Below are 12055 nucleotides of genomic sequence, written 5' to 3'. Positions count from 1 at the left end.
ATTATTATTATTATTATTATTATTATTATTGTTATATTATATTATATTATTATTTTATTATTATATATATATTATTTTATTATTATTATTATTATTATTATTATTATTATTATTATTATTATTATTATTATTATTATTATTATTATTACTACTATTATTATGGATCATCGCACAGTCAGCCAGATGTTCAGACTGGATTTGGCATTTTTGTCTACCTATCGAGTCCTTCCCAAGGACCTGGGATAGGCAGATGTGGATGTTTGATGGTATTACAGATCTCGTCGCAGGATGGAAGCAGTTCCTAGTAAGGCCGCCTTTTGCAATTGACTGATGGTGAATTTGTCAATGCCAATGATGGTGTTCAAGTGGTGCTCCAGTTGTTTTGGGATTGCACCCAAGGCGCCTATTACTATTGGTACTACCTTTGCTTGCCTTTGCCACAGTCTCTCTATTTCTATTTGTAGGTCTTTGTATTTTGTTATCTTCTCCAGTTCTTTCTCGTCTATTCTGCTGTCTCCAGGCACTGCCACGTCCACTATCCAGACTTTTTTGTCTTTCTTATCGACAATTGTTCAGTCCGGGGTGTTATGTTGCAGGTGGTTGTCTGTTTGAATTCTGAAGTCCCAGAGCAGTTTAACTTTATCATTTTCTATGACTTTCTCTATTTTATGATCCCACCAGTTCTTGCTTACAGGCAAATGATATTTCTTGCAGATCTTCCAATGCACCATTGTTGCTACTTTGTCATGCCGCTGCTTGTAGTCATTATTATTGTTATTGTTGTTGTTGTTGTTGTTGTTGTTGTTGTTGTTGTTGTTGTTGTTATTATTATTATTATTATTATTATTATTATTATTATTATTATTATTATTATTATTATTATTACTACAACCCCTCTTTAACAATAGACTGGAAAATAACTCTTTGAGTTACAGACCTGATAACTGTCCCAGAAAACAAAAGCAACAGAACACTTTCCCTACGGAGGCCTTGTCCAAAAGCAAAACGGAGCACGAGTCAAACAGGCAATAACTCACAGGCAAAGTAGACAGACCATGATCTCTTGACACTGAAGTTCTTTGCAAACCGTTGCCTCCAGCAACCAGCCCTGCCCACACATTCCCTTTTTGTTACGCAGCCCCCAAGGCGTGGCTTCTCACTGCTTTCTCCTCTTCCCCTGGAGTCGCCCCATTACCTCCCTCTGGCCTACTCGTGTGACCTGCCTACGTTTACGAGCGTCTCTGAGGTCTTCCAGCTGTGCTTCCTCCGAGTCCGACTCAGCTTCCCAGCACAGCTTGATCACGAGTGGAAGGACCAGCCTCTTCATTAGTTTGTAAGTCCTGCAGCTCATCAGAGCCTCCCTCCAACTCTTATGGCTCTCCAGGCCCCTCCTCCTCCTCTGATTCCCCAGACTCAACTACCGGGAGCACAGGCTGGCCCGGAATCACAACACCATCCACCGCCAAGCCATGTCAGGGGAAAAAAATGGGGTTGAGGTACTCACGACCATGATTACACTAAGCTCAGAGAGCACCTAGGACCCTACAGTCCTCTTCCTCCTCCTCCTCTCTACAAACCTCACTTCCTTCCAGCCCTGATGATGTTCCCCAGTTGGGCAATGAAACGTCTGCAAGAAAAGCACCCAGCTCAGAGAGCACCAAGGAGCCCACAGCTCAGCCCTGAGCTACAGATATCCTGTACCTCATTCAGGGCGCACATCCGCGCGATGGAGCCAATGTTGTTGGTGATGGTGATCAAGGCTGCCCGGGCCAGATCTTCTTTACTAGCTGCGTCTCGTTTCTCTTTGCTCATCATGTTGCCAAAGCTGGATGGGAGAAGGGAGCAACAGGCAGTTTTTAGGTAAAGAGTTGAGCCACACCATGTCCACCACACCCACAAACACAGCCACACCGTCAAAGCACGAAGGGAACTCCGGCTGAAGCCTTTTAAAGCAGAGGTCCCCGACCTTTTGAGCACCAGGGACCGGTTCCGTGCGTGGTTTTGTGTGCTGCCTGCATCCCAAAGATGGGGCTCTGCTTGTTTGTGAGGACTGCATGCCACGGACCGGGGGGTTGGGGGACCCCCCTGTTTTAAAGACTCACTAATCGGAAGAACCTAATGCTGGGAAAGATGGAGGGCAAGAGAAGAAGGGGACGACAGAGAATGAGGTGGCTGGATGGAGTCCCTGAAGCAGGAGGCGTGAGCTTAAACAGACTCCAGAAGATGGTAGAAAAGGCCTGGAGGAACGTTGTCCGTGGGGTTGCGGTGGGTTGGATACGACTTCGCAACTAACAACAACAACAAATCAGAAGAAGCTAATCCAGCTGTCAACGCTGCTAACATCGGATGTTTTTGCTTTGACAACAGATGGAGATGTAGCCATTTTCTTCTTTTCCCTTTTAGAGTTAGATGATGCTCGGGAGGGGAAGGGAATGTACATGAGAGTCCAGCTAGACATAATAACCCTGAACCTAGCGTGAGAATCAAGGTTGCTGAAATAAGAGATGATAAGAATTGGTGGGCTGGAGGGAAAGCCTGCGTTCAAACTAATTGGGGAATGTGATTTATGACAGTTAATTGGAGGAGGGAATTGTGCTTTGATACTATATGCTCAGGGGAGAGGAACTCAGATCTTGGCTTCCACTGTGTTAGTGCCGATGCTATGCTTCTCGAATAAAGATTCTTTAAGATAAACGCCTCGAAGTTCTTTGAAGAGTTTCATCTGTCAGAACCGTGACACCAGCCATGAGGCTGGCTGGGAGAGTGCTACATCTGCCTCTGCTCAAAATCAATCTAAAACAGTCACTGCAAAGATTTCTGGATAAAATGGCGCCACCGCTGAACTCAAAACGTCAGGGGGAAAAATGAAAAGTATGAGACTCCTTCGAACCCCAATTTGAGAAGCAGAAAAAGGTCACAGCTGAAGCCCGCAAAAAAATGCCAGGAAGAGTCTAGACCAGGGGTGGGGAACCTTGGCTCTTTTATGACTCGTGAACTTCAACTCCCAGAATTCCTGAGCCAGCCATGCTGAGGGGAAAGGGAGAGGTTTCCATGCTGAGCCATGCTGGCTCAGGAATTCTGGGAGTTGAAGTCCACGAGTCATAAAAGAGCCAAGGTTGCCTACCACTGATCTATATATTTTTTTTTGTACATAGATAATCCTTTACTTATAGCCATTCGTTTAGCAACTGTTTCATTTAATGGCCATGGCAAAAAAAGTTCAAAACATTGGGTGCACCTCACTTAACAATGGAATTTCTGGTCCAATTGTGGTTGTAAGTCAGGCCTATTTATAATAATAATAATAATAAAGTTGGAAGGGACCTTGGAGGTCATCTAGTCCAACCCCCTGCTCAGGCAAGAAACCTTACACCATTTCAGACAAATGGCTGTCCAGTCGCTTCTTAAAAACTTCCAGTGTTGGAGCATTCACAGCTTCTGGAGGCAAGCAGTTCCACTGGTTAATTGTTCTAACTTTCTCCTTATTTCTAGGTTGCTTCTCTCTTTGGTTGCTTTCCATCTGTTGCTTCTTGTCCTGCCTTCAGGCGCTTTGGAGAATAGCTTGACTCCTTCCTCTTTGGGGCAGCCCCTGAGATACTGGAAGACTGCTATCATGTCCCCCCCCCCCCGTCCTTTTCATTAAATTAGACATCCCCAATTCCAGCAACCGTTCCTTGTACATTTATCCACATAACTGTTCAGCCAAACAAAGGGAAAACAACTTTAAAAAAAATCATATTACATTAAGCATCAAGCACTAGGAAGTGCCTGGCTGAGGAATTCTGGGAGTTGAAGTCCACAAGTCATAAAAGGGCCAAGTTTGAAGAGCCTTAGTCTAGACTAACAACCCGTAAGATTGCCCGGATGTGTTATGCTCTCAACTAAAACATCTTCAGAGGGCTTACCTGGATGCTATGGTCCAGCCGGGCAGCCCAAAGCGCTCGTAGTCCCCTCCGTAAATATCCCGCACTAGTTTGTCCACCTTCGTGCTGTCTCCGCGGGATGCCATGTCGAGAGCCTCTTCAAAGGTGGAGCAGCCGGTCAGCAGACAGCAGAGGCCGAAAAAAGTTCCCCCTCCAAGGCTAGGAAAGAAGACATAGCGATCAAGGCTGGTGAACACAGCAAGGGGACGTGAGGGAGAAGAATCTGCATTTGTTTTATTGATCAAATTTACTTGCTGCCCATCTTACGGTTCAGGCCACTTATGTCTTTGCCGCTTAGTCCTCGTTAGCTAATTCTGGATATCCTGGTCGCTGCTACGCATCTACCTAGTCAGCTTTGCACGAGGTGATGTGGACAGGAACAAACCGTTCTTGCAATTTCATCTCAAAAGCAGGCCAGGAAATAATTCATACTCTTTTAACAATTTCATTTTTTTTTAAGTTAAGTCCCATTACAGAAAAGGTAGTTTATTCCTATGTGTGCTCCTGATTTATATCCTGCCTTTGTTACATTTTAATAAGTAATCCAACACAGAATTAGTATAGAACAGAATAGAGCTGGAAGGGACCCTGGAGGTTTTCTAGTCCAGCCCCCTGCTCAAGCAGGAGAACCTAAACCATCTCAGACAAGTGACTGTCCAGTCTCTTCTTAAAGATCTCCAGTGATGGAGCACCCACAATTTCTGGTGGCAAGCTGTTCCACTGGTTGATTGTCCTCCCTGTTAGGAAGTTTCTCCTTAGTTTCTCTCTTTGATCAATTTCCAACTATTGTTTCTCGTCCTGCCCTCTGGTGCTTTGGTGAACAGACTGGCCCCCTCTGCCTTATGGCAGCCCCTCAGATACTGAAACACTGCTATCATGTCTCCCCTATTTCTTCTTTTCTTCAGACTAGCCCAGGGGTAGGCAACCTTGGCTCTTTTATGACTCGTGGACTTCAACTCCCAGAATTCCTGAGCCAGCATGGCTTAGCTTGGAAACCTCTCCCTTTCCCCTCAGCATGGCTGGCTCAGGAATTCTGGGAGTTGAAGTCCACAAGTCATAAAAGGGCCCAGGTTGCCTACCTCTGGCCTAGGCCGCTTTATGATTCGTGGACTTCAACTCCCAGAATTCCTGAGCCAGCCTGGCTCAGCTTGGAAACCTCTCCCTTTCCCCTCAGCATGGCTGGCTCAGGAATTCTGGGAGTTGAAGTCCACGAGTCATAAAAGAGCCAAGGTTGCCTACCCCTGGACTAGCCAAACCCGGGCTGTTGAGCCTCACCTGGTTCCCGTCACCCGCTTGTAATTGTCTTCGGAATAGACGGCCAGGATGCTGACCCCGGAGCCGATGTTCACCAGAAGGAGAGGGTAGGGGTTCTCCAAGTTGAAGGGGACCTTCTGGCATTTTTCGGGATCTGTGGGGTTCTCACAATAGTAGCACTCCGAGTGTCCGTTGAACCCCACCGAATCAATGTAGAGCACGCCCTTGATAAGGCAGTCAAGTTCGTCCATTTTGCGTAGCTGAAGGTCGCCCACCTGTTCGGAGAGACAAGCTTTGAAGAGAGAGAGAAAGAAAACACTGGAGGGGGCGGGGGGCTCATGGGGGGGGGAGGAAATCTTTCTGTAATAAACAGATCTACCCGACAGATTCCAATTCTACAAATACTACAGCCTGCGCCTTCCCCACTATTATCTCTACCAATAGAAACTGTTTATATTCATCTCTATTCATTTGGGTCAGTATGAACTACAGAGGCCCACTGATCGCGATCCAGTCTGCGGACAAATGTTTTTCTACTAGAGTTGGAAGGGACTTTGGAGGTCTTCTATTCCTATCCCCTGCTCAGGAGACCCTAGACCAGGAGTGTCAAACTCGCAATGTCACGCGACGTGTCACAACGTGTCGCGACTTTTTTTTCCATTGCCAGCAATGGGGTGGGCACGGTTTCGGCACTACGCATCCAGCCCGCCAGCTGGCAGTTTGACACCCCTGCCCTATACCATTTCAGACAAATGGCTGTCCAGTCTCTTCTTAAAAACTTCCATTGTTGGAGCATTCACCACTTCTGGAGGCAGGTGGTTCCACTGGTTGATTGTTCTCACTGTCAGGAAATTTCTCTTTAGTTCCAAGTTGCTTCTCTCCTGGATGAGTTTCCATCCGTTGTGTCTTATCTTGCCTTCAAGATGCTTTGGAGAATAGACCCCCCTCTTCTTTGTGGCAGCCCCTCACATATTGGAAGACTCCCACTATGACTCCCCCTAGTCCTTCTTTTTCATTGGGTTAGACCAGAATAAGCAACCTTGGCTTTTATAAAAGACTTGTGGACTTCGACTCCCAGAATTCCTGAGCCAGCATGGCTCAGCTTGGAAACCTCTCCCTTTCCCCTCAGCATGGCTGGTTCAGGAATTCTGGGTATTGAAGTCCACAAGTGATAAAAGAGCCAAGGTTGCCTACCCCTGGGCTAGACGTACCCAGTTCCTGTAACCATTCTTCATATGTTATCGCCTACGGCCCCTAATCATTTTGATTGCATCTTCTCTGCATTCTTTCTAGAGTCTCAACATCTTTTTTTGTATTGTGGTGACCAAACCTGGATGATCAACAGCGCTGCCCTTTAACCCCTGTGCAGCGCACTCTGACTGCATGACATCCTTGGCAAAAGAATGAGATGCGTTCATTGCCTAACGCAACCATCTATTCTGCTTTCAGGATAACAAGGAGAAAAACTCGGGAACCCGAACAGCTGGAAAGGTCCAAGGACTAGCTAACCCAAACACTAGGACACAGCTGGATGCACATCAAAAGCAAGGACCCACAAAGCAAATCTGTCCAGCTCAGGGGTAGACAACCTTGGCTCTTTTATGACTGGTGGACTTCAACTCCCAGAATTCCTGAGCCAGCCACGCTGAGGGGAAAGGGAGAGGTTTCCAAGCTGAGCCATGCCGGCTCAGGAATTCTGGGAGTTGAAGTCCACAAGTCATAAAGGGGCCTAGGCCTAGGCCAGAGGTAGGCAACCTTGGCTCTTTTATGACTCGTGGACTTCAACTCCCAGAATTCCTGAGCCAGCCATGCTGAGGGGAAAGGGAGAGGTTTCCAAGCTGAGCCATGCCGGCTCAGGAATTCTGGGAGTTGAAGTCCACGAGTCATAAAGGGGCCTAGGCCTAGGCCAGAAGTAGGCCACCTTGGCTCTTTTGTGATTCGTGGACTTCAACTCCCAGAATTCCTGAGCCAGCATGGCTCAGCTTGGAAACTTCTCCCTTTCCCCTCAGCATGGCTGGCTCAGGAATTCTGGGAGCTGAAGTCCATAAGTCTTAAAAGCTTGTCAAAGTTGCAGACCCCTGATTCAGACAGTATTTCCTAGAAATAAATCAAGTGGATTTACTGTAACATCGGCCCACAGTGGAATGGTAATCTAGGCTTCTTCCATGAAACGTATTATTTGCTCCCTCTTTATAGACTAGCTAAATTATTCGTGGGAGTGGGATCTCTGAGACCACCAGAATCAGACGATTTTAATTAAAAGTCTCTGCTTACAGGTAGTCCTTGACTTATGACCACAATTGAGTCCAATATTTATACCGCTAAGTGGGAGTTTTGCCCCATTTTACGACATTTCTTGCCCCGGAGGTTAAGCGAATCACTGCAGTTGTTAAGCTAGTAACACGGTTGTTAAGTGAATCTGAATTTGCATGCCGGAAGGTTGCAAAAGGGGGATCACGTGACCCCGGGGGGGGGGGGTCACTGCGACCGTCATAAATAGGAATCAGTTGCCAAGCGTCTGAATTTGGATCACGTGACCCTGGGGATGCGGCAACGGCCGTTAAGGATGAAAAAGGGTCATTAAGTCACTTTTTTCAGGGCTGTTGTTACTATGAATGGTCACAAAATGAATGGTTGCAATTTGAGGACTATCTGTATTGGGGGGGTGGGCTTAGCTGTGGGCTTAAAGAAAGGGACACAGATTTGCAAGGTGTAGCCAGATGCACCAAAACTCCAGCCCAAAAGTAATGACACCAAAAGCCACTTCATCGCCATTCACAAGACTTGCAAGGTAAATGAGCGTGGAGCCATCACAGGCTATGGCAGGGGTCTTCAAACTTGGCCCTTTTAGGACTTGTGGACTTCAACTCCCAGGATTCCTCAGCCAGCATGCCTGGCTAAGGAATTCTGGGAGTTGAAGTCCACAAGTCATAAAAGGGCCAAGTTTGAAGACCCCTGCTATAGACTTTAAGAGTGGACTTCAACTTCCAGAATTCCTCAGCCAGCGTGTCGTAAAATGGGGCATAACTCACTTCTCCCTCATGTCTCACTTAGCAACATCAATTCTGGGCTCAGGTTGCGGCCGTTGAGTCGAGGACTACCTGTTATTGAGACACACATTCCGTTATCGGGTTTTTCCCAAAGCGTGAACAAGGTCCCGTTCGCCGAGTTTAAGGGGATAGAAGGCAAAATGTTGCATACTGTGCGAAAGTCCTGCTCAAATTTATAGGCTCCCCCTCCAGTGGCACATAAAGTAGTGTGAAGGCTCGAGAAATGTTTTTCACTGCCCATCTGAATAAAAGCGGGCATGTCATGAGTAGGAAAGCGAATAAAGTGCAGATTGCCTTTACGTCCACACAGCGTAAGGTCCCTTAGCTCCAAGTGGACGTCGCGGATGCCGGTGGATCCGTAGGCGGTGTTCGAGGTCAGGTACTTGCGGATGCTCTTTAAGCTCTCCACTTCCTCCTCCTCCTCCTCCGCGGTGATGTCTTTGGGTTCAAAATAAACCAGCTTCACCAGAGTCCCTCCAATGTCCAAGCCAAACCAAGGAAAAGCTAATGAAGCAAGGGGGGAACAAACAAAGAAAGAAACAGAGGGATTTAAAACACGGTACAGATGTATTTATCGCAACCCAGCCCCCTCAAAAAATTTCTGTCGCTGAGCAAGGCGAGGTTTACTCCATTATTAGGGGACTGGAGGCTAAAGCATATAAGGAACAGCTGCTGGAATTGGGTATGTCCAGTTTCATGAAGAGAAGGACGAGGGGGGGACATGATAGCAGCCTTCCAGTATCTCAGGGGCTGCCATAAAGAAGAGGGAGTCAAGCTATTTTCCAAGGCACCTGAAGGCAGGACAAGAAGCAACGGGTGGAAACTAATCAAGGAGAGAAGCAATCTAGAACTAAGGAGAAACTTCCTGACCCTTAGAACAATTCATCAGTGGAACTACCTTCCTCCAGAAGCGGTGAATGCTCCAACACTGGAAGTTTTTAAGAAGAGACTGGACAGCCATTTGTCCGAAATGGTATAGGGTTTCCTGCCTGAGCAGGGGGTTGGACTAGATGACCTCCAAGGTCCCTTCCAACTTTACTATTATTATTATTATTATTATTATTATTATTATTATTATTATTATTATTATTATTATTATTATTATTATTATTAATTATTATTATTATTATTATTATTTTACGACCTTTTGGGCCACCCTTGTCAAGGGAATCGCTGCGTTTTTCAAGTTAGCAACGCAACCGTTAAGGGACTCGGGCGTCCCGGTGACTTTGCTCGTCGGAACGTCGCAAAAAGGGGATCACGTGACCCCCGGGACACGGCGACCGTCACAAACAGGAGTCAGCTGCTGTGTGAAATTGGATCGCATGACCGTGGGGATGCTGCAATGGTCGTCTTAAGTCTAGAAAGTGGTCGTAAGTCAGGTTTTTTTTTTCAGCACCATTGTACGTTTGAATGGTCACTAAACAAATGGTCGTGAAGCTGAAGATAAAGCTGCACCGGGAGAGTAGAGGACAACAAGAAGGCTAGCTCGTTTCATTAACACGGTAGTGATTTTATGTTGCACCCACCACGTGCTCCCCAAATCCCGTGTGGCCTCAATCCATAGAATGTCCTACTGCTGATATACTCAGAAATGGAACAATAATATATATCCTCTATTTCAACCATAAATCACCCCCCCACACACTTTAATGCAGCTATTTCAACACTTCAAAAAGCACAGACAGAAGAAAATGGAGGATAGGGATAGGGATAGACTAGACTAAAGAATAGAGAACAGAATAGAGTCCATCTTGCATGGACTTGATTGATTACACTGGGGTGGGCAATGAGAGACAGTGGAGGGGGGGGGAAGTAGAACTTAGGGATTTTGGCCCATGATTTTCAGTTCTGGCTCTTCAATGTTGCAATACACTTGATCTCTAATAAAACTATACCTTTCTCAACACATGGAGCCAAGGATCGTTTTTATTGAGAGGTTCAAGTTGTGGGCAGTCTGACAATAAATACACGAAACCATGCAACTAAAGAGCAATTTATGATACCAATTTCTTCAACCCTCTGAGATAGATGGGAAATTATAGATACATGACAGACGATAGTTAGATAGATAATGATGAATGGATAGCTAGATGGAAAGACAAATAGAGATACATGAGAGATGGAAAGATATAGCTAAATGGCTAGATGGATAGACAGACAGATAATGAATGAATGGACGGCAAGATAGAAAAACAAATATAGATATAGCTAGCTAGCTAGCTAGATAGATAGACAGACAGATAAGGACAGACAGATAATGATGGATGGCTGGATGGCTAGATGGCAAGACAAATATTGATAGATGATAAGATGGAAAGATATAGCTAGATAGGCAAATAGACAGACAGGACAGGTAATGATGGATGGCTGATGGGAAGACTAATATAGATAGATGAAAAGATGGACAGATATAGCTAGATAGACAAACAGGACAGACAATGAATGAATGGATGGATGGATGGATGGATGGATGGATGGATAGATAGATAGATAGATAGATAGATAGATAGATAGATAGATAGATAGATAGATAGATAGATAGATAGACAGACAGACAGACAGACAGCAGTAGATGATAGGTTAGATGATAGATAGATAGATAGATAGATAGATAGATAGATAGATAGATAGATAGATAGATAGATAGATAGATAGATAGATAGATAGATATAGATGGATACACAGACAGATAATGATGGATAGATGGACAGATGCTCCAAATTACTAGTCCATGTAAAGAAAAAGCCTAAAACCAAGTATGCTAGTCAGGGCAAACCTTGTATGTATACACACGCACACACACATACATGCATACCGAACACCACACTCCCTTCTGGGATAAATAGCACTTTGCAGAAAGCAGAAAAGGCATAAACACTAATGAGCTAAAAGAAAGTAAAGGCATAAAACAGAAGGCGGGTCTCTTACTCTGACATCTAACTCATCAGGGTCAGGGTCAGAAGAGAGCGAGCCTACCTGGCAGGATTGTTGTGAGTTCCAATGAGGAAGAACCTGATCACCCCACCAGGCCCCGGCCTTCTGCGCCCTGAGGCCGCAGAAGCCTGGAGGACACTCTGGAGGAAGGAGCCCCGAATCTCGCATTGAACCCCCTGATTTTTGCAGCTTGAACCCCATTTGAACTGCAAGCTTGAAAGAAAGATTTCAAAAAATGCACGACGGCTCCGCCCCTTCCCTTCCTGCCCCGCCCACTCGAGCGCGTCCCGCCCGCGCCCTCTAGCGGCCACTCACGGGGGCGGCTCTTGCGGTGGGAATCGAGGCGAGGCCGAGGGGCGGGGCCAACGCGCTCTTTCTCGCGGCCCGCGGCGGCCTCCGCCCTGCTCGGCCCGCCTCCGCGCCGACGGCCGCCTGGGGCCGGTATCCGCCGCCGCCGTTCCTCCGGGGATCCTCCGGCTTCGCTTCCCATCTCCATGGCCGCCGGCGGCGGCTCCTCGTCAGCTTGCCGCTTGCCGCTTCCATTCTGCAGCGGCTCCATCCGCCGCGGCGACAGCAGCCAAAGCGGACACTGCGCCTGCGCCGAAAAGTCTTTTCCTCGCCTTTCCTTTCCTCCCTCAGTGTACCGGGGGGGGCCTTCAGAAACGGCCCAATCAGAAGCGTTCGCCTTTGCGGCGACAGATAAACTAGCCAATAAGAATTAGCGAAGCGTGCGGGGCTGGGATGAAAGAGAAACCCTTCCAATGAGCATCCGTCTGCTTTAATTGAGCGACAAAAGCAAAAAAAAAAAAAAAAGTCCTCGCGCGCAAAGATGTAGTACAGTGGGTTAGGCCTGAAGGGGGCGGGGTGAATAACGGAATCGCCGTAGCCAAC

The 12055-nt window shown here is 46.7% G+C and overlaps 1 protein-coding gene across 1 annotated transcript in view; it reads right to left on the bottom strand.

Moving 5' to 3' along the window:
• Window positions 1–11723, bottom strand: part of LOC107295884 (pantothenate kinase 3) — a 14875-nt gene extending 3152 nt beyond the window's left edge. The window contains exons 1-5 of the mRNA XM_015825219.1: window positions 11480–11723; window positions 8379–8731; window positions 5199–5452; window positions 3906–4082; window positions 1702–1825 (exon numbers count right to left, since the gene is read on the bottom strand). Coding sequence (XP_015680705.1) covers window positions 1702–1825; window positions 3906–4082; window positions 5199–5452; window positions 8379–8731; window positions 11480–11723 — 1152 coding nt within the window. The remainder of the gene's footprint in view (window positions 1–1701; window positions 1826–3905; window positions 4083–5198; window positions 5453–8378; window positions 8732–11479) is intronic.
• Window positions 11724–12055: the final 332 nt, after the last annotated feature.

The sequence above is a fragment of the Protobothrops mucrosquamatus genome, unplaced genomic scaffold, assembly GCF_001527695.2.
Source record: "Protobothrops mucrosquamatus isolate PMUCROS unplaced genomic scaffold, P.Mucros_1.0 scaffold2550, whole genome shotgun sequence".
NCBI lineage: Eukaryota > Metazoa > Chordata > Lepidosauria > Squamata > Viperidae > Protobothrops > Protobothrops mucrosquamatus.
This window is presented reverse-complemented; position numbering and strand designations above follow the sequence as displayed.